The 26,410-nt window shown below is 66.9% G+C and overlaps 3 protein-coding genes and 1 long non-coding RNA gene across 4 annotated transcripts; 2 read left to right on the top strand and 2 right to left on the bottom strand.

Annotated features, from left to right (window-relative positions):
* Positions 1 to 2: 2 nt before the first annotated feature.
* On the top strand, positions 3 to 17,105 carry LTBP4 (latent transforming growth factor beta binding protein 4; the record flags this gene model as incomplete). Its single annotated transcript, XM_084502025.1, has 26 exons — positions 3 to 146; positions 2,193 to 2,295; positions 2,384 to 2,452; positions 2,558 to 2,680; positions 3,799 to 3,963; positions 4,187 to 4,333; positions 4,411 to 4,631; positions 4,713 to 4,917; positions 5,671 to 5,799; positions 6,306 to 6,431; positions 6,509 to 6,634; positions 6,914 to 7,033; positions 7,102 to 7,227; positions 7,310 to 7,435; positions 8,178 to 8,300; positions 8,385 to 8,516; positions 9,138 to 9,269; positions 9,732 to 9,860; positions 9,954 to 10,277; positions 11,295 to 11,360; positions 11,819 to 11,947; positions 13,400 to 13,549; positions 14,274 to 14,426; positions 15,361 to 15,744; positions 15,837 to 15,980; positions 16,702 to 17,105. Coding segments are annotated over 26 exons (3,939 nt in total), but the record flags the coding sequence as incomplete, so codon positions are not given.
* A 508-nt stretch (positions 17,106 to 17,613) lies between these two features.
* Positions 17,614 to 20,534, bottom strand: LOC311425913 (potassium channel subfamily K member 6-like). The gene is made up of 3 exons (XM_084501973.1): positions 19,284 to 20,534; positions 18,339 to 18,731; positions 17,614 to 17,766 (listed from the first exon to the last, which is right to left on the bottom strand). Exons 1-3 carry the CDS (start codon positions 19,480 to 19,482, stop codon positions 17,618 to 17,620), a joined length of 741 nt encoding a protein of 246 aa, XP_084358099.1. The 5' UTR covers positions 19,483 to 20,534; the 3' UTR covers positions 17,614 to 17,617.
* Positions 20,535 to 20,548: 14 nt separating this feature from the next.
* Positions 20,549 to 23,757, top strand: LOC311425909 (protein YIF1B-like). Its single transcript, XM_084501964.1, has 8 exons — positions 20,549 to 20,687; positions 20,780 to 21,042; positions 21,135 to 21,239; positions 22,034 to 22,112; positions 22,197 to 22,254; positions 22,981 to 23,136; positions 23,233 to 23,326; positions 23,442 to 23,757. The coding sequence occupies exons 1-8, from the start codon at positions 20,657 to 20,659 to the stop codon at positions 23,595 to 23,597; spliced, it is 942 nt and encodes a 313-aa protein (XP_084358090.1). The 5' UTR covers positions 20,549 to 20,656; the 3' UTR covers positions 23,598 to 23,757.
* Positions 23,758 to 24,709: 952 nt separating this feature from the next.
* Positions 24,710 to 26,256, bottom strand: LOC311425920. Its single transcript, XR_014686470.1, has 3 exons — positions 26,143 to 26,256; positions 25,608 to 25,664; positions 24,710 to 24,903 (listed from the first exon to the last, which is right to left on the bottom strand). It is a non-coding gene; the product is annotated as an uncharacterized lncRNA (long non-coding RNA).
* Positions 26,257 to 26,410: the final 154 nt, after the last annotated feature.

Consider the following 26,410-nt stretch of genomic DNA (forward strand, 5'->3'; position numbering starts at 1 on the left):
GGGGGGACGAAGGGGCCGGGGACCCCCCCCCGGAGCCCCCCCCCCGGGTGCTGGCGCAGAGCAGCCCCCCCCTGCCCGGGGAGGGCCCCGGCTTCGGCCCCGCCGCCGGCTTCGGATACTGCTTCCGCACCGTGCGGGGCGCGGAGGTGAGGGGACACTGGGGACACTGGGGACAGCAGGGGGACATTGGGGGACTTAGGGACATGGGGACAGCAGGGGGACATTGGGGGACTTAGGGACTTTGGGGACATTGGGGACATGGGGACAGCAGGGGACATTGGGGGACTTAGGGACTTTGGGGACATTGGGGACATGGGGACAGCAGGGGGACATTGGGGGACTTAGGGACTTTGGGGACATTGGGGACATGGGGACAGCAGAGGGACATTGGGGGACTTAGGGACTTTGGGGACATTGGGGACATGGGGACAGCAGGGGGACATTGGGGGACTTAGGGACTTTGGGGACATTGGGGACATGGGGACAGCAGGGGGACATTGGGGGACTTGGGGACTTTGGGGACATTGGGGACATGGGGACAGCAGGGGGACATTGGGGGACTTAGGGACTTTGGGGACATTGGGGACATGGGGACAGCAGGGGGACATTGGGGGACTTAGGGACTTTGGGGACATTGGGGACATGGGGACAGCAGGGGGACATTGGGGGACTTAGGGACTTTGGGGACATTGGGGACATGGGGACAGCAGGGGGACATTGGGGGACTTAGGGACTTTGGGGACATTGGGGACATGGGGACAGCAGGGGGACATTGGGGGACTTAGGGACTTTGGGGACATTGGGGACATGGGGACAGCAGGGGGACATTGGGGGACTTAGGGACTTTGGGGACATTGGGGACATGGGGACAGCAGGGGGACATTGGGGGACTTAGGGACTTTGGGGACATTGGGGACATGGGGACAGCAGGGGGACATTGGGGGACTTGGGGACATTGGGGCTGTTGGGGACATTGGGGACATGGGGACAGCAGGGGGACATTGGGACGTTGGGGGCATTGGGAATGTTGGGGACATCGGGGACACCGGGGGACTAGGGGACACTGGGGACAGCAGAGGGACATTGTGGGACTTGGGGACGTTGGGGATGTTGGGGACATGGGGACGTTGGGGATGTTGGGGACATTGGGGACAGGGGGACATTGGGGGACTTGGGGACGTTGGGGACATTGGGGATGTTGGGGACATTGGGGACATGGGGACAGCAGGGGGACATTGGGACGTTGGGGACATCGGGGACACCGGGGGACTTGGGGACACTGGGGACACTGAGGGACTTGGGGACATTGGGGGACTTGGGGATGTTGTGGAGAGGGAGGGGGACATTGGGAAGTTGGGGACGTTGGGGATGGTGGGGACATTGGGGACAGCAGGGGGACTTGGGGTCGTTTAGGGACATGAGGATATGGGGACAGCAGGGGACAGCAGGGGGACTTGGGGACACTGGGGGACTTGGGGACGTTGGGGACATGGGGACACTGAGGGACTTGGGGACACTGGGGGAGCTTGGGACATGGGGATGTTGGGGAGAGGGATGGGGGACATTGGGACATTGGGGACGTGGGGGATGCTGGGGACATTGGGGACAGCAGGGGGACTTGGGGACACTGGGGGACTTGGGGATGCGAGGACATGGGGACATTGGGGATGTTGGGGACCTTGGTGGTGTTGAGGACATTTGGGGACATTGGGGAAGTGGGGAGTGTTGGGGACATTGGGGTGTTGAGGACATTGGGGGACGTTGGGGATACTGGGGACATGGGGACAGCAGAGGACAGCAGGGGGACATGGGGACACTGGGGATGTTGGGGACATCGGGGACATGGGGACGTTGGGGACAGCAGCGGGACATTGGGAACAGTAGGGACAGCAGGGAGACTTGGGGACATTGGGGACAGTGATGGGGACATTGGGGACATTGGGGACAGTGATGGGGACATGGGGACATTGGGGACAGCAGGGGGACTTGGGGACACTGGGGACATGAGGGGGAGATGGGGACACAGGGGACATGGGGACGTTGGGGACCTTGGGCACAGGAGGGGGACATTGGGGACAGGAGGGGGACATGGGGATGGGGACATGGGGACATGGGGACACGGCTGGGGACGTGGGGCCGGGAGGGGGCTGTGGGGGGGTCCCGGCGCCCCCCGACCCCCCCGCCCCGTGCAGTGCAGCTCGCCCCTGCCCGGTCTGCGCACCCAGGACGTCTGCTGCCGGGGGGCCGGCGTGGCCTGGGGGGTGCACGAGTGCCAGCCCTGCGACGCCGACCCCCGTAAGGTTTTTTTTTTTGGGGGTGGGGGGGGGTCCTGGGGGGGGTTCGGCGGTGCGTGGGGGCTCACTCGGTGCCCCCCCCCTCGCAGCGAACCCCCCCGCCGTGGGGCAGCACGCCTGCCCCAAAGGTTTCCGCCGCGCCAACGGCTCCTGCGTGGGTGAGTTTGGGGAGTTTTATTTGGGGGGGGGGGGTTAAAAGGGGATGGGGGGGGGGATTTTGGGGTGCTGACCTCCCACCCGTGTCTGTCCCGTCCCCCCCCCAGACGTGGATGAGTGCCAGGAGGGGGGGTTCTGCCAGAACGGGCTCTGCACCAACACCCGGGGCAGCTTCGCCTGCCTCTGCCACGAGGGCTTCATCCTGGACTCGTCCCGGAGCAGCTGCATCTGTGGGATTGGGATTGGGATTGGGATTGGGATTGGGATTGGGGTTGGGGTTGGGGTTGGGGTTGGGATTGGAGTTGGGGTTGGGATTGGGGTTGGGATTGGGATTGGGATTGGGGTTGGGGTTGGGAATGGGGTTGGGGTTGGGATTGGGGTTGGGATTGGGGTTGGGATTGGGGTTGGGATTGGGATTGGGGTTGGGAATGGGATTGGGGTTGGGATTGGGAATGGGGCTGGGAATGGGAATGGGGCTGGGATTGGGAATGGGATTGGGACTGGGGTTGGGGTTGGGAATGGGATTGGGGTTGGGGTTGGGAATGGGGTTGGGATTGGGATTGGGATTGGGGTTGGGATTGGGAATGGGGTTGGGACTGGGATTGGGGTTGGGGTTGGGGTTGGAATTGGGATTATGGTTGGGATTGGGGTTGGGGTTGAGATTGGGGTTGGGGCTGGGGTTGGGAATGGGATTGGGATTGGGGTTGGGATTGGGAATGGGGTTGGGGCTGGGGCTGAGATTGGGAATGGGGTTGGGGTTGGGAATGGGGTTGGGATTGGGATTGGGGTTGGGGTTGGGGTTGGGAATGGGGTTGGGATTGGGATTGGGATTGGGGTTGGGATTGGGAATGGGGTTGGGACTGGGATTGGGGTTGGGGTTGGAATTGGGATTATGGTTGGGATTGGGGTTGGGGTTGAGATTGGGGTTGGGATTTGGATTGTGTTTGGGATTGGGAGGACATGGGGATTGGGCTTGTGGTTGGGATTGGGATGGGGTGAGGATGGAGTAGGGGTTGGGATTGGGATTGGGAGGGGATGGTGATGGGATGGGGATGGGGTGAGATTGGGGTTCGAGTCAGGGTTGGGGTAGGAATTGGAATAGGGAGGGGAAGGGATTGGGATTGGGATGGGGATGGTCTGAAATGGGATTGGGATTGGGATTGAGAGGGGACAGGGAAGGGAAGAGGAAGGGGAAAGGGATGGGGTGGGATGGGGATGGAGCAGGACGAGGTGGGATTGGGATGGGAACAAGATGAAATGGGATTGGGGTTAGGACCGGGACTAGGACTGGGATTGGGATTGGGATTGGGATTAGGATGACCGGTACAACCCCCCCGACCCCCCCCAGCCCACCAGGTGATCTCGGAGGCGCGGGGGCCGTGTTACCGGGTGCTGCGGGAGGGGCGCTGCGCGCTGCCCACCCTGCGCAACATCACCCGCCAGATCTGCTGCTGCAGCCGCGTGGGCAAGGCCTGGGGGCCGGCGTGCCAGCGCTGCCCCCCCTTCGGCTCCGGTGAGCCCCCCCCGGCACCCCTCCAACCCCTTTGGACCCCCCCCCAAAAAAACCCCTTTGGGCGGACCCCCCCCCAAAACCCTTTGGGGAGCCTCCGTTTCATGGGATTTGCACCCAAAGCCACGGGCTCACCCTTTGGAGGGGGCGTTTTTTTGGGGGAGGGGGGTAATTTTTTGGGGGGGGGGGGTCCATTTTGACACCCCCTCCCCCCCTTCAATTGCAGAGGGGTTCAAGGAGATCTGCCCCGCCGGCCCCGGCTACCACTACTCAGCCTCCGACCTGCGCTACAACACCCGCTACCTGGGCCAGGACCTGCCCCGTGTCCCCCTGGGGCGTCCCCGTGTCCCCTCCCCAGCCGTGACCGCCGCCCGTGAGCCCCTTGTCCCCCCCACTTTGTCCCCCCCCCGGCTGCCAACACCCCCCTCACCCCATTGCTCTGCCCCACAGCTCGTTGGCGCCCCGGTCGGCCGCCCCCCAGCAGGTCACCGCCCGTCCCCGAGGTGCCACCGCGGGTCCCTGATGTGCCACAACGCGTCCACGAAGTGCCACCACGCGTCCCACATGTGCCACCACGTGCCCCCGAGGTGCCACCACGGGTCCCTGATGTGCCACCGCGTGTCCCCGAGGTGCCACAACGCATCCCCGAGGTGTCACCGCGTGTCCCCGAGGTGTCACCACATGTCCCTGATGTGCCACCACATGTCCCTGAGGCACCACCGCATGTCCCTGAGGTGCCACATGTCCCCAAGGTTCCACAACGGGTCCCCGAGGCGCCACAAAGCATCCCCGAGGTGCCACCAGATATCCCCGAGGTGCCACAACGCGTCCCTGAGGTGCCACCGCGCATCCCCGAGGTGCCACCACCAGCCCCCGAGGTTGTCATCGTGCCTCGACCCACCCTGGGGCTGCTGGGACCCCTCCCCACGCCGCCCGGCCCGGAGAGTCCGGCACCAGGTAGGGCTGGGGCACTTGTGCACGGCTGCACACGCGTGTGCACTGTTGCACGCATGCATGGTTGCAGATGTGCATGGGGTTGCACTGTGTGCGGCTGCATGCGTGCGGTTTTTTTGCACGTGTGGTTATGCTCTGCGCTGTTGCACATACACATTTCTGCACAGGTGTGCAAGGTCACAAGTGTGCATGTGGCTGTGCACTTGTGCGTGGTTGCATGCTTGCATGGCTGCATGTGTGCAGTAGCATGTGCACGTGTGCTCAGTTACATGTGCAAGCAGTTACACACGTGTGCAATTTGCATTTAGTAAGTCTCATTTGTGCACAGTTACAGGCGTGTACAGTTACACACATGCATGTTACATGTGTGCACACCATTGCAGGCTTGCCTAGCTGCATGCAGCTGCAGCTGCACGTGTGCATCTTGTGCATGCACAGCTAAATATATGGTGCACGTGTGCACGGTTTGCATGCGTGCCTATTTGCACACGTGTGCACGGTTACATGCATGCCCACTTACACACGTGTGCACAGTGCCTACTTACACATGCCTACACGTGTGCATGTGTCCTACATGCCTATTTGCACACATGTCCACAGTTGCATGCATGCTTGATTGCACACGTGCACAGTATGCATGCGCGCATGTTTGCACATGTGTGCACAGCTGCACGCATGCCTATTTGCATGCATGTGCACAGTTGCACGCCTGCCTGTTTGCACACACGTGTGTTACTCACGTCTGCCTGATTGCAGCCGCTGGCAGCGTGTGCGAGCGGAACCCGCGGATCTGTGGCCCTGGGCGCTGCGTCCCGCGCCAGGGCGGCTACACCTGCCTCTGCCACCCCGGCTTCTGGCTCAGCACCCAGGGCACCCACTGCATCGGTGAGCAGCGCCCAGCCCCTCCCCGGGCACCCATCTCCCTGTGCACCCACCTCCCTGTGCGTGCACCCACGTCCCCGTGCACCCACCTCCCTCTGCACTCATTTCCCTGTGCATCCACCTCCCCGTGCACCCACCTCTCCGTGCACCCATTTCCCTGTGCACCCACCTCCCAGTGCACTCACCCGTTTCCTCGTGCACCCATTTCCCTGTGCAGCCACCCGTTTCCTCACGCACCCATTTCCTTGTGCACCAATTTCCCCATGCACCCACCTCCTCGTGCACCCACCCATTTCTCTGTGCACCCATTTCCCCATGTATCCACTTCCTTGTGCACCCACCTCCCCGTGCACCCACCTCCCCGTGCCCCCATTTCCCCCTGCACCCGTTTCCCCGTGCACCCACCTCCCCGCTCCCCTCTCCCCCTTCCCTCCCACCCATCTCTCCACCTGTCCCTGCTCCTGTCCGTCCGTCTGTCCCCATTGCCGTCCGTCCCCCCGCCCGCCCAGACGTGGACGAGTGCCGGCGCAGCCCCCGGCCCTGCGCCCCCGGCCGCTGCGAGAACACGGTGGGGAGCTTCCGCTGCGTCTGCGGCCCCGGCTACCGGCCCGGCCCCGGCGGCACCGACTGCCAAGGTCAGCAGGGACGAGGGGGGACAGAGGGGGACAATGGGGACAACGGGGACGGGGCTGAGGTGGCCGTGTCCCTGTAGATGTGGATGAGTGTGCCCAGAGCCCCTCGCCCTGCGCCCAGAGCCGCTGCGAGAACTTGCCCGGTGGCTACCGCTGCGTCTGCCCGGCCGGCTACCGGGCCAGCACGCCCACGGGACAGTGCCAGGGTGAGCGGGGACACCGGGTGTGGGGATGCCGAGGGTGCGGGGACACCGAGGGTATGGGGACACCATCTGCGTGCTCATCACCCACGGGGTCATCGTTCATGGGGTCACCATCCATGGGTTCATCCATGGGGTCACTGTGCCATGGGGTCAGCATCCACGGGGTCACTGTGCCATGGGGTCACCATCCATGGGGTCACCATCCATGGTGCCACCACCCACGCCCTCCCCACCCACGCCGTCCCCGTGGTGCCACCGCCGCCCCCTCTCTGTGCCGTGCAGACATCGACGAGTGCGAGAACCGCCTGGCCTGCCCCGGCCAGGAGTGCGTCAACGCGCCGGGCTCCTTCCAGTGCCGGCCGTGCCGTGACGGCTTCGAGCTGCGCCACGGGCGCTGCGCAGGTACCCGCGTCCCCCCACGTCCCCCCTGTCCCCTGGGGGGGCCCACCCTTAATTGTGCCACCCTGTAGACGTGGATGAGTGCACCACGGGCTCACCCTGCGGTCCCCACGGCCGCTGCAGTAACACCGAGGGCTCCTTCCGCTGCCAGTGCCGGCGCGGCTACCGGGTGGGTGCCGACGGCGCGCCATGCGCGGGTGAGTGGTGGGGGCGGCGTGGGGACGGTGCCGTGTCCCCCCTGCCCCGACAACCCCCCCCACGGCCCCCATCTGCCCACAGATGTCAACGAGTGCCTGGAGGGCGACTTCTGCTTCCCGCATGGCGAGTGCCTCAACACCGAGGGCTCCTACAGCTGCCTCTGTGCCCAGGGCTACACCAGCACCCCCGAGGGCACCGCATGTGTCGGTCAGAGCCCGGCATGGTCCCTGTCCCTGTCCCTGTCCCTGTCCCTGTCCCTGTCCCTGCGTCTGTCCTGGTCCCCATACCCATCCCAGTCCCTGTGCTCATTGCTGTCCCCATTCTCATTGTGGTTCCTATTCCAGTTGTGGTTCTTAGTCCCGGTTAATCTACTCAGTCCCATCCCCATGCCTATCCGTGTCCCCATCCAATCCCAATCCTATCCCCATCCCAATCCCATCCCCATCCTATCCCATCCCAATGTCTCTCCCTGTCCCCATCCCATCCCCATACTCACCCCAGTCCCCAGCCCATCCCAATCCCAACCCCCAGCCCATCCCTGTCTCCATCCCATCCCCATCCCACCCCAATCCCATCCCCATCCCACCCTTTTTCCACCCCATCCCCATCCCCATCCCCATCCCCATCCCCATCCCCATCCCCATCCCCATCCCCATCCCCATCCCCATCCCAATCCAAATCCCATCCCAATCCCATCCCATCCCATCCCACCCCTTTTCCACCCCATCCCCATCCCCATCCCAATCCCAATCCCAATCCCAATCCCAATCCCAATCCCAATCCCATCCCATCCCACCCCTCCCCTCCACCACCCACCCATGCACGGTACCACGCGGGTACCACGGGATGCCACCATCCCCCGTGTCCCCCTCTTTCCCTGTATCCCCCCTGCCCCCGTGTCCCCCCCTGTACCCACGTCCCCCCCGTCCTCACCCCGTGTCCCCCCCAGACGTGGACGAGTGCCAGCGCGGGGACGTGTGCCGGGGCGGCCGCTGCGCCAACACCGACGGCGCCTTCGAGTGCCACTGCCCCGCCGGCTTCCGCACCGACGCCGAGCGGGCCCAGTGCCACGGTGAGGGGCTGGGGGATTAGGGGGGGGGGATTTTGGGTGCCCCCCACCCTGGGGCTGGCGGCGAGGGTGGCCCTGTCCCCGCAGATGTGGACGAGTGCCAGGAGCATGGGGCCGAGTTGTGCGGGGCCGAGCGCTGCGAGAACCTGCCCGGCTCCTACCGCTGCGTGCCCGCCTGCCAGCACGGATACCGGCCCCGGGACGGCGGGGGCTGTGAGGGTACGGGGATTGGGATTGGGATTGGGATTGGGGTGGGGATTGGGGTGGGGATGGAGATAGAGACCGATAATGGATGGGTTTAGGGACTGGGATTGGGGTGGGGATGGGAGGGGATTGGGGTGGGGGTGGGATGGGACGGGGATGGGGATCGAAATGGAGACTAATAATGGATGAAAATAGGGACTGGGACTGGGACTGGGACTGGGACTGGGACTGGGACTGGGACTGGGACTGGGACTGGGACGGGGACTGGGACAGGGATGGGGACTGGGACAGGGATGGGGACGGAATGGGTTTGGAATGGGGATGGGGGTGGGATTGGAACAGGATTGGATGGGGATGGAGATGGAGACCAATAATGAATGAAAATAGGGGGCGGGATTGGGATGGGATTGGGATGGGATTAGGGTGAGATTGGGATGGGATTGGGGATGGGATGGGAATGGAGACAGGTACAGGGACCAGAACAGGACGATCACGGGGACTGGGACAGGGATGGGAACCCACACACAGGGATGTGATGTGCACGGGGCTCATCCTGCCCGGGGCTGTGGTCCCCATCATCCCCCATCCCACCTTGTCCCCCCCCCATGCTGGGGGTGCCCCCCGGTGTCCCCGCAGATGTGGACGAGTGCCAGGAGCACGGGGCCGAGCTGTGCGGGGCCGAGCGCTGCGAGAACCTGCCCGGATCCTACCGCTGCGTGCCCGCCTGCCAGCACGGCTACCGGCCCCGGGACGGCGGGGGCTGTGAGGGTACGGGGCCATGGGGACGGGGACGGGGCCATGGGGACAGGGATGGGGCCATGGGGACAGGGATGGGGGCACGGGGACAGGGACGGGGCCATGGGGACAGGGACGGGGCCATGGGGACAGGGATGGGGGCACGGGGACAGGGACGGGGCCATGGGGACAGGGACGGGGCCATGGGGATGGGGATGGGGGCACGGGGATGGGGGTATGGAGAGGCTGAGGGGACCCTGACCTGTGGGGGCCCTGGCAGAGGGGACTGTGCCCTAGGGGACAGCAGGGACATCACTGCGGGGTTTAGGGGCAGGGGGATTTCTCCATGGGGTCAGGATGGGGACGGAGAGCAGGGGCCATCGGGGGACAGTGGGGACCCCCCCACGGGGCTGAGCTTTCGGGGGACGGCTCCACGCTCCCCCCAATGTCACCACCGCCCCCAACCCTCAAAAAATGTCCCCTCCCCGCTTGCAGACGAGGACGAGTGTGCCGAGGGGGGGTCCCGCTGCGGCCCCCACGCCGCCTGCCACAACCTCCCCGGCTCCTTCCAGTGCGCCTGCCACCAGGGCTACGAGGCCGCCCGGCACGGCCACCACTGCCAGGGTACGGGGACAGCGGGGACAGAAGTGGATGGGGGGGGGGGGGGACACCCACAGTGACACTGAGCACCCCCCCCCCTTCGTGTTTCTCCCCCAGACGTGGACGAGTGCGCCACGCTGCCGGGGGTGTGCGGGGCGGCGCGCTGCGAGAACGTGGACGGCTCCTTCCTCTGCCTCTGCCCCGACGGGGGCCACGAGTTCGACCCGGTGACGGGGACGTGCGGGGGACCCCCCCCCAGCGACCCCCCTCCTCCGGCCCCCCCCGGAGCCGTGGAAGCCCCCCCGGGGCTGGCAGCGTGCTTCAGCCCCGCCTGCGGGGTGCTGGCGCCCAACGTCAGCCGGCAGCAGTGCTGCTGCAGCGTGGGGGGGGCCTGGGGGGTCCGCTGCCCCCCCCCGAGGCCGTGCCCCACGCCTGGAACCGGTGGGGACATGGGGACACTATGGGGGGGGAGAGGGGATTGGGGATGGCGTGGGGTGGGAAGGGATTGGGGTGGGAGTGGGATTGGGGATGGGGATGGGATTGGGATTGGGATTGGGATTGGGATTGGGGATGGGATTGGGATTGGGATTGGGATTGGGATTGGGATTGGGATTGGGGATGGGGATTGGGGATGGGGATGGGGATGGGGATGGGGATTGGGATTGGGGATGGGATGGGATGGGATTGGGGATGGGGATGGGGATGGGATTGGGATGGGATGGGGATTAGGATTGGGATTGGGATTGGGGATGGGGATTGGGGATGGGGATGGGGGATTGGGGATGGGGATGGGATTGGGGAGGGGGATGGGGGATTGGGGATGGGATGGGATGGGATGGGATGGGATGGGATGGGATGGGATTGGGATTGGGGATGGGGATTGGGGATGGGGATGGGATTGGGGAGGGGGATGGGGTTTGGGGATGGGAATGGGATGGGGATTGGATTGGGACTGGGATGGGAAGGGATGGGGATGGTACTGGGATGGGATTGGGATTGGAGTGGAATGGAATGGGATGGGATTTGGGATGGGATGGTGATGGGATTGGAGTTGCAATTGGGACTGGGATGGGATGGGATTGGGGTGGAGATAGGATTAGGATTGGGATGGGATTGGGATAGGATTGGGGGGTGGGGATGGAATTGGGATGGGGATGGTGATGGGATTGAGATTGAGATTGGGATTGGGATTGGGATTGGGACTGGGATGGAATGGGGATGGGATGGGGATGGGGATGGGATGGGATTGGGATGGGGATGGGGTGTTGATGGGATTTGGGATAGGGATGGGGATGGGATTGGAAGGGGATTGGGATTGGGGTTGGGATTGCCAGGGATTAGGACTGGGATGGGATGGGATTGGGATCGGGGCGTGGATGGGGACAGGGATGGGCTGGGGATGGGGTCAGGATGGTGCCAAGGTGCGGGGGGGGTGACGCCGCTGTCCCCCCCCCCAAGCCGAGCACCGAGCCCTCTGCCCCCACGGGACCGGCCAGACCACGGGGCCCCAGGGCTCAGCAGCAGGTCAGTGCGGCCGCGGGGGGGGGCACAGCGATGGGACCCCCCCATTTGGGGACTCCACCCCTTCTCAGGGGCTCCCCTCGTATTTAGGGGTTCCCCAGTTTTGGGGATGCCCCCCCCAGTTTGGGGTTGCCCCTGCCCATTTGGGGGATAACCCCCCATTTTGGGGATGCCACCCCTGTTTTGGGGCTCCCCCATTTACGGGATGCCCCCCATTTGGGGGACTCACCCCTCCCATTTTGGGGATGTCCCCATTTTTCAGGGTGCCCCCTCAATTTGGGGATGCCCCCCCTATTTTGTGGGGGTTACCCCCCCCCTTTTGGGTGAATCCCCCCTATTTTGGGGGCAATACCCCCCCTATTTTGGGGTTCCCCTCCTATAGAGGGGCTCCCCCATTTCGGGGGTGCCCCCCCCAATTCCGGGGACCCTCCCCCTGACGTCGCCCCCTCCCCACCCACCAGACGTGGACGAGTGCCGGGTGTTCGCGCCGCAGCTGTGCCGGGGGGGGGTCTGCATCAACGCCGCCCCCGGCTTCAGCTGCTACTGCCCCAGCGGCTACTACTACGAGCAGGAGCACCTGCAGTGCGTGGGTGAGCACCCAGCACCCCCAGCACCCTGACCTCAGCACCCCCAGCACCCTACTTGTGCCCTGCCTGCACCCTACCTGCACCCTGAGTACCCTAATTGTGCTCCGAGTGCACCCTGGCTGCACCCCGAGCACCCGACTTGCACCCTGACTGCACCCTGAGTGCGCCCTGCCTGCACCCTGAGCACCCTCATTGTGCCCTGACTGCACCCTGGCTGCACCCTGAGCACGCTACCTGTACCCTGCCTGCACCCCAAGCACCCTGCTCACACCCTGCTCACACCCTGAGCACCCTGCTCACACCCTGAGCACCCTGCCCACACCCTGAGCACCCTGCCCACACCCTGAGCACCCTGCCCACACCCTTCCAGCACCCAGCCAGCACCCTGAGCACCCTACCTACACCCTGAGCACACCACCTGTACCCAGACAGCACCCTGAGAGCACCCTGAGCACCCTCTTTGCACCCTGAGCACCCTGAGCACCCAACTTGTGCCCGGAGTGCACCCTACCTGCACCCTGAGCACCCTGCCTACACCCAGCCAGCACCCTGAGCACCCTACTTGCATCCTGAGCACCCTGAGCACCCTGCCTGCACCCTGAGCACCCTGAGCGTTCCCTACCTGCACCCCAAGCACCCTAATTGTGCCCTGACTGCACCCTGAGTGCACCCTGAGCACCCTGCCTGCACCATGAGAGCACCCTGCCAGCACCCTACTTGCACCCTGACTGCACCCTGAGCACCCTGTTTGCACCCTGAACACCCTGCCAGCACCTTGTCTGCACCCTGAGCACCCAATTTATGCCCTGAGTGCACCCTACCTGCACCCTGTGCACCCTGAGAGCACCCTGCCAGCACCCTGAGCACCCTAATTGTGCTCTGAGTGCGCACTAGCTGCACCCTGAGCACCCTGCCAGCACCCTACCTGTACCCTGCCTGCACCCCAAGCCCCCTGCCCACACCCTGAGCACCCTGCCAGCACCCTGCCCACACCCTTCCAGCACCCTGCCTGCACCCTGAGCACCCTGCCTGCACCCTGAGCACCCAGTTTGCACCCTGAGCACACCACCTGTACCCAGACAGCACCCTGAGAGCACCCTGCCAGCACCCTGAGCACCCTCTTTGCACCCTGAGCACCCTTTTTACACCCTGAGCACCCAACTGGTGCCTTGAGTGCACCCTACCTGCACCCTGAGCACCCTGCCTGGGCCCCCCCTGCATCCTCAGCACCCTATTGGCACGCTGTGCACCCTGAGAGCACCCTGCCTGCACCCCGAGCACCCCACTTGCACCCCGAGCACCCTGCCCTCAGCACCCCGAGCACCCTGCCTGCAGCCCCAGCACCCTGCCAGCACCCTGAGCACCCTCCCAGCACCCTACTTGTGCCCTGCCCGCACCCCGAGCCCCCTTCCAGCCCCCCCCCGTGCCCCCCACCGACCGCCGCCCCCCCCCCAGATAACGACGAGTGCCAGGACGAGGACGCGGAGCCGTGCATCGGGGGCCGCTGCGTCAACACGGTGGGCTCCTACTTCTGCTCCTGCGCCCCCCCCCTGGTGCTGGACGGCTCCCAGCGCCGCTGCGTCACCAACGACACCCGCGCCATGGGTGAGGGCACCCCCTGTCACCCCCCCGTGCCACCCTGTCCCCCCGTGTCCCCATATCCCTGCCCTATGTCCCCGTGTCCCCCCATCCCCATGTCCCAGCACTGGCCCCTGATGCCCCCCCCATGTCCCACATCCCGATGTCCCACGGCACCATGTCCCCACGGCCTGTGTCCCCAAACCCCATGTCGCTGGATCCCCGTGTCCCCAAATCCCCATGTCCCTGTGTCCCCGTGTCCCCACGTCCCACGTCACCTCCCCTTGTCCCACATCCCCCTGTCCCACGTCACCATATCCCCGTGTCCCCATGTCCCACGTCCCTTTATCCCAGTGTCCCCCATTGTCTCCCCACCTCCCACGTCACCTCCCCACGTCCCCACCTCACTGTGTCCCCATGTCCCCATGTCCCTGTGTCCCATATCCCCATGCCCCACATCCCCGTGTCCCCACGTCCCCCGTTGCCTCCCCGCGTCCCCACGCCCCCCATCACCATATCCCCATGTCCCACGTCCCTGTGTTACCATGTCCCCACGTCCCCCGTCCCTATGTCCCCTGTCACCTCCCCACGTCCCCACATCCCCCTGTCCCCACGTCCCACGTCCCCACGTTACCGCGTCCCATATCCCCACGTCCCATACCCCACATCCCCTTGTCCCCGCATCCCCCATCGCCTCCCCGCGTCCCCACGCAACCCCGTCACGGTGTCCCCGTGTCCCCCCTGTCCCCAGAGGAGGACCCGGCCGTGTGCTGGCAGGAGGTCGGCCCCGACCTGGTGTGCGGGCGCCCGCGGCTGGACCGGCAGGCGACCTACACCGAGTGCTGCTGCCTCTACGGCGAGGCCTGGGGCATGGACTGCGCCCTGTGCCCCGCGCGACACTCAGGTGCCACCGCCGCGTCCCCCACGGCCCCGTGGCCCCCACAGCCCCCCGGCCCCGTGGCCCCACGGCCCCCTGTCCCTATGGCCCCATAGACACGTGGCCCCGTAGCTTCGCGTCCCAATGGCCCTGTGTCCCCCCACGGCCACGTCCCCGTGTCCCCGTGTCCCCATGTCCCCGTGTCCCCATGTCCCTATGACCCCACAGCCACGTGGCCCCATAGCCTCATATCGCCGTGCACCCGTGTCCCCTACGGCCCCTTGTCCCCATGTCCCTGTGTCCCCATGTCCCTAAGGCCCTATAGCCTCACATCCCCGTGTCCCCATGTCCCCCCATGTCCCTGCCCCCCCCCCCATGCCCACATCCCCATGTCCCCATGCCCCCCCCCATGCCCACGACCCCCCCATCCCCAGCCCCCACACAGGGGGACCCCCACCCTGCCCCCCTCCTACCCCAGCAATAGGGCCCCCCCCTCCCAGACCCCCATAATGGGGACCCCATGGGCAGCCCCAGAGTGGGTCCCCCTTGGACCCCCCCCCCATGATTGGGACCCCTTGGACCCCCCTCAAAAAGGGGAACCCTTGGACCCCCCCCCATAACCCCTTGCACCCCCCCCATAATGAGGACCCCTTGGGCACCCCCCCAATAATGGTGACCCCTCCCATTCCCTACAACGCCCCCCCCCCCATAGTGGGGACCCCTTGGATGCCCCCCCATAATGGGGACCCCTTGGGCACCCCCCCATAATGGGAACCCCTCCCACCACCCCACAACGCCCCCCCCCATAATGGAGACCCCTTGGGGCACCCCCCACATAACAGCGCCCCCCCCACCTCTTTACAACACCCCCCTTAGCATCCCCAATTTTTAGGACCCCACCCCACAACCTGCCCCCCCCCCCCCTATTTTTTTTTCTCCCCCCCCCCCCCCCCACCCCCAGATGACTTCGAGTTCCTCTGCAACGTCCTGCGCCCCCCCGGCCCGGGGCTGGGCCCCCCCTACGAATACGGCCCCGAATACCCCCCCCACTACGGGCTGCCCTACGGCCCCCTCCCCTTTGGGGGTCCGGGCCCCCGCCTGCCCCCCCCGGGGCTGCGCGCCGACTACGACCCCTACGGGCTGGGGGGGGGCTACGACCCCCGCGGGGACGCCCTTTACGCCGCCCCCCCCCGCTACGAGGACTTGGAGGATTTCGAGGGGTCCCGCCGGGGCCCCCCCCGCTCCTCCCGGCCCCGCAGCCCCCCCAGCGCCCCCCAGGACCCCCCCCCGTGGCTCTTCCAGCCCCACGGCGTGGCCGAGCGGCCGGGGCGAGCCAGCGAGGACGGTGAGTTTGGGGGGGGGGGGATTAGGGTTTTTTTGGGGGGATTTGGGGGGGTTTTATGGGGAGGGGGCTGACGGGGACCCCCCCCCCCGCAGACCCCCGGGACGAGGCGCTGCCGGCGGAGCTGTGCGGGGTGCTGAGCGGCTGCGAGCACGGGCGCTGCGTGCGGGTGCCCCAGGGCTTCACCTGCGCCTGCGACCCCGGCTACCGGCTGGACGCGGCACGCGTGGCCTGCGTGGGTGAGGACAGATGGCCTAATCCCGGCATAATCCCGGCCTAATCCCGGCCTAATCCCGGCCTAATCCCGGCATAATCCCGGCATAATCCCGTCTTGATCCCTTCCCCATCCCATCCCAGTCCCGTCCCATCTCATCCCAATCCCCAGCCCATCCCCAATCCCACCTTCATCCAACCCCCAATCCCACCCTAATCCAACCCCAAATCCTACCCCAAATCCCAATCCCATGCCCATTCCATACCCCCCAATCCCAATCCCACCCAAATCCCATCCCCACCCCCCCCAATCCCACCTGCAACCCCTTCCCACCCCAGTCCGACCCCAAATCCAATCCCAATCCCGCCCCAAATCCCTTCCCATCCCCACCGCAATCCCATCCTAATCCCACCCCAATCCCATCCCAAATCCCACCCCAATCCCATCCGCAACCCCTCCCCAGCCCAGTCTGACCCCAAATCCAATCCCAACCCCAATCCCACCCCAAATCCTACCCAATCCCAATCCTACCCCAATCCCCCCTCAAATCCCCCCCAATCCCACCCCAAATCCCCCACAATCCCCCACAATCCCCCCTCAAATCCCCCTCAATCCCCCCCAATCCCCCCCAATCCCACCCAAATCCCCCCAAATCCCCCCAATCCCCCCCAATCCCCCCCCAAATGCCCCCCAACCCCCCTTAATCCCCCTCCCCGACCCCCCCTGACCCCCCCCTCTCCCCGCAGACCTCGACGAGTGCTCGGAGGCCGCCCTGTGCCGGGGGGGTCGCTGCCTCAACACCCCCGGCTCCTTCCGCTGCCTCTGCCCCCCCGGCTCCGTCCCGGCGCAGGGACCCCCCCGCTGCGTCCCTGCGCGCCCCCCGGCCTGAGCCCCCCCCCTCCCCATCCCGGGGGGGGGGCCCTGTATTTATTGTCTGTATATATCGGAGCTGGGGGGGGGGGGGGATGGAGAGACACTGGGGGGCACCGTCTGGTGTCCCCCCCCCCGCCTGCTGTGGGGTGAGGTGGGGGGGGGGCTCCCGGGGGTGCCCATGGGGGTGCCCGGCCCCCCGCTCCCCCCCCCCCGTCCATGTGAGCCCCCCCTCACTTCCCCCCCAATTTTTACAGAATAAAGGTTTTCTATAAAATGAGCTGGGGGGGGGGGGGGCTTCTTTCACCCTAATAGGGTCGGGGGGGGGGGGGCTGGGGTGTCACAGGGATTGGGACCCCCCCCCCCCTCGTGGGACTGGGACCCCAAATGGGACCCCCCTCATGAGTCTGGCCACCCCCCTTGGGCCTGGGACCCCTCCATGGGTTTGGGACCCCCCCCCCATGTATCTGGCTCCCCCCACAATGTGTCTGGGGACCCCCCAATGGGACTGGAACACCCCAATGTCTCTGCCCCCCCCCCCATGGGACTGGGACCCCCCCATGTGTCTGGGACCCCTCCATGGCTTTGGGGACCCCCCCCAATGGGACCGGGACCCCCACCCCAATGGTGCTGTGACCCCCCCCAATGGGTCTGTGACCCCCCAATGGGACCAGGACCCCCCCCTAATGGTCTGGAACCCCCCCCCCCATGGGTCTGGGACCCCCCAAGCCCACCCCCCAAACCCCCCCCCCCAGTGACCACAGCGAGCCCGTCGCGCTTCGAGCCCCCCGTTTATTGCCCCCCCTCGTCCAGCAGCCCCCTGTCCTCCTCGGGGGGGTCCGGGGGGGGGCGCAGCGCGGCGCTGACCCCGTGCAGCTCCAGCAGCTGCTGGAAGGCCGCCAGCAGCAGCAGCGCCGCCGTCACCCCCAGCAGCAGGTAGGCTGGGGGGGGGGGGACAGCGGTCAGAGACCCCCACCCCCCCCGTGGAGACCCCCACCCCATGGAGAGATCCCCATGGAGACCCCAACCATGGAGACCCCAACCATGGAGACCCCAACCACCATGGAGACCCCAACCATGAAGACCCCAACCATGGAGAACCCAACCATAGAGAACCCAACCATGAAGACCCCAGCACCATGAAGACCCCAACCACGGAGACCCCAACCATGGAGACCCCAACCACCATAGAGAACCCAACCATGAAGACCCCCAACCACGAAGATGCAACCGCCATGAAGACCCCAACCATGAGGACCCCAACCATGAAGACCCCAGCACCATGAAGACCCCAACCATGAAGACCCCAACCATCTAAACCCCAACCATGGAGACCCCAACCATGAAGACCCCAACCATCTAAACCCCAACCATGAAGACCCCAACCATGAAGACCCCACCCCCATAAAGACACCACCCCAATGAAGACCCCCCGCAAAGAAGACCCCAACCACACAGCCCCAACCCCAGCTCCCCAAATCCCACCGCCCCCCACCGCCGCGTCCCCGCTCACCGGCCAAGGCCACCCGGTAGAGGTGACGTAGGGGCTGCCCCTCCGGTGCCACCGCCGCGTCCCCCAGCCCCACGGTGGTGACGGCCATGCCGCAGAAGAAGACGGCGTCCAAGAAGCTCCCGGAGCCCCCCAGGGCCCACAGGGCGGCGGCGGGCAGCAGCACGAAGCCCCCCGCCACCGCCACCGCCAGCAGCCCCAAATGGAGCCCGGCGGCCCCCCGGGGGCTCCAACCCCACCGCGCCCGCAGGTAGCGCCGGGGCCACCGGGTGACCGGCACCGAAAGCCACCGGGCCACCACCGCCAACGTCAGCACGGTGAAGGGGACGCCCAGCGCCGCGTAGGCCAAGCAGAAGGCTTTGCCCCCCGGGGACAGGGGGGCCACGGGGCCGTAGCCTGGGGGGGGGGGGAGGAAATTTAAGGGGAGACCCCCCCCCCCGGTAAGTGAAAAGGGGAGGGGGGGGGGACCCCTGGGGGTGGTGGGGGGAGGTTGGGGGCTTGGTGGTGATGGGGGTCCTGGGGGAATTGGGGGGTCTCTGTGGGCTGTGGGGGGGGTCCCGGGGGGGCTGGTTGGGGTCCTGGGGGTCCCGGTGCTAAAGGGGGTCCCAAAACCCATGGGGGTCCTGAGGTTCTCAGGGGTCCTGGTGCCCACGGGGGTCCTGGTGTTCATGGGGGTCCCGGTGTTCTTGGGGGGGTCCCGGGGGGGCCTGGTGCTCAGAGGGGTCGTGGGGGAATTAGGGGGTCTCCGTGATCTTGGGGGGGTCCTGGGGGGGGCTGGTGCTCAGAGGTGTCCTGGGGGAATTGGTGCTCATGGGGGTCCTGGGGTTCATGGGGGTCCCGGGGGTCCCAATACCCTTGGGGGGGGGAGTCCCGGTGCCCATGGGGGTCTTCAGGGGGGTCCCAATTCGGAGGGGGGGGTCCCGATTTGGGGCTGGGGGGGCTCCTTACCCACAGTGGTGAGCAGGGTGGTGGAGAAGAAGAAGGCGGAGGCCAGGTCCCACCGCGGGGTCCCGGAGGCGTTGAGGGTCCCGGGGGGGGTCCCGAGGGTCCGCGCCCCCCCCTCCAGCACCCAGAGCCCCAGGGTGCCCAGCAGCAGCAGCCCCCCCTGGGCCACCAGCAGCAGCCCCAGCGCCACCCCGCGCCCCATGGCGGCGCCCCACGGCCAGCCCCATAGCGGGCCCCATAGCGGAGATCCCACCCCCCGGACATGGCCGGGGGGGCCCCCGATTCTGTGCGTGTGTGTGTGTCCCCATCAACGCCATGGGGACGTCACGGGGCCGGTCACACGCTGCCACCACGGGACCCGCGGTTTCCTCCCGATAGCCCCGGGGCGGTGGTGGTGACGTGGGGGGGGGACACGAGGGGGGGAGGAGGAGGAGGATGGGGGCGCCTCGGGGGGCTCTGGGGGTCGGGGGGGGGGGGGGGGCGTGGGGACGTGGTGGCCACGGGGACAAGATGGCCGCCACGGCCAGGCCTACGGCCATGGCACCTCAGGGACAGCCCTAGGGCCACCGTGGCCACCGTGTGGCCTTGGGGATGTGGTGGCCACGGGGACGTGGTGGCCCTGGGGACATGGTGGTCCTGGGGACATGGTGGATATGGGGACATGGTGGTCTTGGGAACGTGTTTGTCCTGGGGACGTGGTAGCCCTGGGGACATGGTGGCCATGGAGACGTGGTGGCCACGGGGATGTGGTGGCCATGGGGACATGGTAGCACTGGGGACGTGGTGGCCTTGGGGACAAGATGGCCACCATGGCCAGGCCTACGGCCATGACACCTCAGGGACAGCCCTAGGGCCACCATGGCCACTGTGTGGCCTTGGGGACGTGGTGGCCTCGGGGACAAGATGGCACTGGGGACATGGTGGCCACGGGGATGTGGTGGCCATGGGGACGAGGAGGCCCTGGAGATGTGGTGGCCCTGGGGACATGGTGGCCTTGGGGACAAGATGGCCGCCACGGCCAGGCCGACGGCCACAACACCTCAGGGGCCACTGTGGCCACCGAGTGTCCCTAGGGAGGGACCTGAGGACACGTGGTGGCCCTGGGGACATGGTGGCCTTGGGGACGTCACGGCCTTGCTGACATCGTGCTCTTGGTGACGTCACGCCCTTGCTGACGTCACCCAGCACCCGAGCGGGGGGGGGTGTGGGGGGGAGAGGAGGCAGCGCGCAGCGCCAGCGAGGCGGTCACGTGGCCCCGCGCGCCCGTCCCCACGGCAACCGCCACTTCCGGCCCCGCCCCGCCGCTCCGCCAACAGCTTCCTCCCGCGCTCCTCACGTGACCCCCCCGCCGCCGCCGGGCCGGAAGCGGAAGCGCCATGGAGCCCCCGGGAGCGGCGGCGGGGCTCGGTGCGGACCCCCCCTGACCCCCCCCCCCCTTTCCCCTTTCCCCCCCCGACCCCCCCCGGCCCCCCCTGACCCCCCCTCTCCTCTCCCCGCAGCCCCCAAGCGCCGCGGCCCGGGCCCGGCCCCTCCGCGGATGGCGGAGCCGCGGCCGCTCTTCGACGACACCAGCAGCGGAGCCGCCCCCCGCCCCCACACCCCGGGCCGGGCCTACGGAGCCCCCCCGGCGGCCCCCCCTGCGTCCTCCGCCGCCCGCCTGCCGCCCCCCGCCGCCGCCTTCCTGGCCGAGCCCGTGTCCAGCCTGGCCGCCGCCTACGGCAGCAGCTTGGCCAGCCAGGGCCGGGACATCGTGGACCGGAACGTGAGGAGCGGGGGGGGGGAACCGGGATGGGGGGGGTGGGGGGGGCTGGGGGGGGCAGCGGGGGGCTCAGCGCCGTTCCCCCCTCCCCGCAGCTCGACCGGTTCGTGCCCGTGGGGCGCCTGAAGTATTACTTCGCCGTGGACACGGTGTACGTGGGCAGGAAGCTGGGGCTGCTCGTCTTCCCCTTCGGGCACCAGGTGGGCACCGGCACCGCGGCTGCTCCCCTCCCTGCCCCCGCTCCTGGGCCCGGTCCCAATCCCAGTCCCGTTACTGGGCCCGGTCCCGGTTCCGGTCCTGATCCCGGTCCCAGTCCCGGTCCTGTCCCCATTCCCATTCCCGTTCCCGTTCCTTTTCTCCCTCCCGCTGCTGTTCCCAGTCCTGGTTCCAATCCCCTTCCCAGTCCCGGTGCCGTTCTCGATCCCGTTTCCAGTCTCAGTCCCGATCCCGTTCCTACTCCTGGTCCTGTTCCCATCCCCACTCCTGTTCCCGTTCCCGGTGCTGTTCCCACTCCTCTTTCCCCTCCTGCTGCTGTTCCCAGTCCCGATCCAATTCCCAGTCCTGGTCCCGTTCCTGTTCCCACTCCCACTATTCCCATTCCCAGTGCCAGTTCAGATCCTGTTCCCAGTGCCATTCCCGGTCCCATTTCCAGTCCTGACCCCATTCCCACTCCTTCTGCCATTCACAAACCCGTTCCTGTTCCCAGTGCCAATCCCATTTCCAGTCCCAATCCTATTCCTGTTCCCATTCCCGGTGCCAATCCCATTCCCAGTGTGTTCCTGTTCCCATTCCTGATCTTGTTCCCGTTCCCAGTGCTGTTCCTATTCCTGGTGCCGTTCCTATTCCCATTTCTGCTCCCTGTCCCATTCCCAGTACCAGTCCCACTGCGTCCCAGTTCCCATTCCTGATCCCGTTCCCAGTGCTGTTCCCATTCCCAGTGCCGTTCCCATCCCAGTTCCCGTTCCTATTCCCAATCCTAATCCCAATCCCGCAGGACTGGCAGGTTCGCTACCAGCAGGACGCGCCGGTCGCCCCCCGCTTCGACGTCAACGCCCCCGACCTCTACATCCCGGGTACGGCCCCGACCCCAAACCCTGACCCCAAACCATGCCCCTGACCCCGACCCCTGACCCTAACCCCACTCCCTGTCCCCGCAGCCATGGCCTTCATCACCTACCTGCTGGTGGCCGGGCTGGCACTGGGCACCCAAAACAGGTTGGGGGGGCCCCGGGATATGGGGGGGGGGGGGACAAAATCCCCACAGGGATCCCTGAGCCTTTTGGGGGGGGGGGCTGTGCCTGAGGGGGGGGGGCCCTGTCCCTATAGGGAGCCCCAGAACAGGCTGGGGGGGGCAGTTCCCAAGAGTCCCTATAGGAGACCCTGGGGGGGGGGGTCCCTGTGCCCCCCACATTGTCCCCAATGGGGGGGGGGGGGGCCCGGCCCCAAGGGGGGGTCCCAGTCCCCATAGGGAGCTCCCAAACCCCTGGGGGGGGCCCAGTCAAGGTCGGTGGGAGTCTGAGGGAGGTGCGGGGGGGGTCCCCAAAAGGTCCAAATTTCTTTTTTTTTTTGGAGGGGGGGGGCCCTGTGCACTGGGGGATCCCCTAATTTATGGGGGGGGGGTGGCAGGGGGGTCCCTGGGCCCTGAGGGGGGGGCTCTGTGGGGAGCTCTCTGGGTCCCTGAGCCCTGAGGGGGGGGGTCATGGGCCCTGCGGGTATCCACAGGCTCTGGGGGGGGGGGACGGGGGACCCTGACCCTAAACCCAGCAGGGGGAGGGGGTCCCTAAACCTCAAGGGGGGGCTCCCCGATGCTCCCCATTCACCGGCAGCCCCCGCGCTTCCCCCAAACCCCCCCCCAAACCCCCAGGAGGGGCTTCCCCAACCCCCCCGGGACCTCGTGGCTGCAGGGGGGGGTCCCCAAAAAGCCCCCCCCCCCCCCCCCAGGTTCTCCCCCGACAGCCTGGGGCTGCAGGCGAGCTCGGCGCTGGCCTGGCTGCTGCTGGAGGTGCTGGCGGTGCTGCTCAGCCTCTACCTGGTGGCGCTGCCCACCGACCTCACCACCATCGACCTGGTGGCCTTCGCCGGCTACAAATACGTGGGGTGAGCAGCCCGGGGGGTTGGGGGGACACGGGGGGGCTTTTAATTGTTTTTTAGGAGCCGGGGGGGCGGCTTTTTGAACCCCGCTTTGCCGGGCAGGATGATCCTCGGGCTCCTCTCCGGGCTCCTCTTCGGCAGCACCGGCTACTACGTGGTGCTGAGCTGGTGCTGCCTCAGCATCTTCGTCTTCATGGTGAGTAACGCAGGCGAGGAGTTGGGGGGGGGGGACGCGGACACGCAGACCTTCAAACCTGCCCCCCCGCCGCGATCCTAAAGCCTTTTTTTTTTTTTTTTTGCCCCCCCTGCAGATCCGCACGCTGCGCCTCAAGCTGCTGTCGGAGGCGGCGGCCGAGGGGGTGCCGGTGCGCGGCGCCAAGAACCAGCTGCGCATGTACCTCACCATGGCCGTGGCCGCCGCGCAGCCCCTGCTCATGTACTGGCTCACCTTCCACCTCCTCCGTTAGCGGGGGGGGCCCCCGGACCCCCCCCCGTCGGCCGGGATCCCCTCCCGGTGCCTGTTTTTTTTGCTGGGATCCCCCCGCCCCAATCCCGACCCCGGAGCGCGGTTCCCTGTCGGGGTCTGCCCGGCCCGGCCCCGGTTTTTAATACAGGAGCTGGAGGGAACGCGGTGTCTGTGGTTTGTTATTGGGGGGGGGGCAAAAAGGGGGTGCTGGGGGGGGATATTGGGGTCTGGGGGGTGTAAATGGGGTGCTGGGGGGTGTAAATGGGGTGCTGAGGAGCAATATTGGGGGCTGGGTGGGTGATATTGGGGTGCCGGGGGGTAAATGGGGTCCTGAGGGGCGATATGGGAGTCCGGGGGGTTAAATGGGGTGGTGGGGGGGGGCAAAATGGGGCGCTGGGGGGTGTAAATGGGGCGCTGGGGGGTGTAAATGGGGCGCTGAGGGGTGATTCTGGGGCACTGGAGGGGGTTATTGGGGTCCTGGGGTGGATAATGGGATGCTGGGGGGGATTAATGGTGTCCTGTGGGGGCGTAACTGGGTCCTGGGGAACGATATTGGGGTCGGGGGGGGGGGAATGGCGTGCTGGGGGGGATACTGGGGGCCGGGGGGGGATATTGGGGTCCTGGGGGGGCATAACGGGGTGCTGGGGGGGCGGTATTGGGGTTGTGAGGTGGGTAATGGGGTGCTGGAGGGGCATAACGGGGTCCTGGGGGACAATATTAGGGTCTGGGGGGGGGCGTTTTGGGGTCCTAGGGGGCCACAGGGGACCTTGGTGGCTCTTTGGGGTCAGCGGGTGGCCTCTCGGCTCCTTGGGGACACCGGGTAGGATCCTGGTGGCACTTTGGGGATGCAGAATGGGATCACGGTGGCACTTTGGGGACACGGGGTGGCATCTGGGTGGCACCTTGGGGACACCGGGTGGGGTCAGGGGACACTTTGGGGACACTGGGTGGGACACGGTGGCTCCTCGGGACACGGGGCGGGATCTGGGTGGCGCTTTGGGGGCCCGGAGCTGTGGCGTGGTGGCACTTTGGGGACAAGGGCACGCCGGTGTCACCCCCCCCCGCACCCCGCCGGTGTCACCCACGTCCCCACGGACTCTGCCCCCAGGCAGCGCCTGCGTCAGCGATTTATTGGGTGTGTGGGGGGGGAGGGGGTGACCCCCCGGGCCCCCCCCCGTGCATCTCAGTGCGGTGACCCCCCCGTGTCCCCTCGGTGTCCCCTCGGTGTCCCCTCAGTGCCCCTTCTTCTCCTTCTTCTCCTTGTGCTTCTTGTGCGCCTTGTCCTTCTTGTGCTCGGCGCCGTGGGGCTGGGGGGGACAGGGACATCGGGGGGGGACAGGGACATCGGGGGGGGGGTTGGGGACATCGGGGAGGGGGTTGGGGACATTGGGGGGGGACAGGGACATTGGGGGGGGGGTTGGGGACATGGGAGAGGGTTGGGGACATCGGGGAACGGGGGCATTGGGGATGGGGACGTGGGGGGGGACAATGACGCTGGGGGGAGATTTGGGGACATTGAGGGGGGGTTGGGGACATTGGGGAGGGGGATGGGGACATTAGGGGGATTTGGGGGCATCAGAGGGGGTTGGGGACTTGGGGGGGGTTGGGGACATCAGGGAGGGGGACAAGAACATGGGGGATGGGGACGTGGGGGGGACAATGACACGGGGGGAGGGATTTGGGGACATTTTGGGGGGGTTGGGGACATCGGGGGGACAATGACACTGCGAAGGGGATTTGGGGACACCGGGGGGGGCTTGGGGGACAGTAAAGGGGAGGTTTGGGGACACGGGGGAGGGATTGGGGACATTGGGGGGGGATTTGGGGTCGGGGTTGGGGACCAGGAGGGGTTTGGGGACAATGGGGGAGGGGGGGGATGGATTTGGGGAAAGTAAGGGGGGATTTGGGGACACCGGTAGGTTCAGGGGACAGTAAGGGGGGGATATGGGGACACCCGGGGGGGTTTGGGGACATTGGGGGGGGGGGTTGGGGACACGGAGCCCCCCCTCACCTTGCCCTCATCGCTGGAGCTGGAGGAAGAGGAGGAGGAGGAAGAGCGGTGCCCGTCCTGGGGGGGGGAAGGCAAGGGGGGGGTCACCCCAAATCCTGACCCCATGGGGTGGGGGGGGCTTCCAGAGGCTCGTGGGACACCCCAAAAAAGGAGGGGGGGGTCGTGGGGGGGGGTGTCAAGGTTGGGGGGGGTTCCGGGGGGGGGGGCGAGGTTTGTAGGGTGTGTGAGGGTCCTTAGGGTTTGGGGGGGGGGGGGTTGTAGGGTGCTGGTGGGGGGGGGGGCCTTGGGGTTCTGGGGGGGTCCCATGTTTGTAGGGTGCTGGGGGGGGGGAGGTTGTGGGGTTATGAGGGGAATCCCATAATTGGGGGGACGCTGGGGGGGGGGTCTTGGGGTTCTGGGGGAGGGGTCCCATGCTTGTAGGGTGCTGGGGGGGGGTCTTGGGGTGCCATTCGGGGGTGTCCCCCAGCTGTGGGGTGCCACCGTTACAGGGTGGGGGGGTCCCAATGGGGGGGTTGCGGGGGGGGCCCCCCCTTACCTTGTGCTTCTTTTCGGGGTGCCCCCGAGTGCTTCTTGGCCCCGTCCATGGCTCCGCTGCTGCCGCCGCCCGCCCGCACCCGGCGTTTATGGGGCTGCCGGGACCTTGCCCTTGGGTGGGGGCCACCCTTGGGTGTCCCCCCCCCCCCCCCCCCACCCTCCTCACCCCACCCTGGGGAGCGGCCGGATCCAGCCCCGCTGGCGCCAGGGCTGGGTGGTGCCGCCGAGCCCCGCCCCATAGCACCCAAGGGTGCCCTATGGGGTGGGGG

The sequence above is a fragment of the Aythya ferina genome (genome assembly GCF_964211825.1).
Source record: "Aythya ferina genome assembly, chromosome: 35".
Classification (NCBI taxonomy): domain Eukaryota; kingdom Metazoa; phylum Chordata; class Aves; order Anseriformes; family Anatidae; genus Aythya; species Aythya ferina.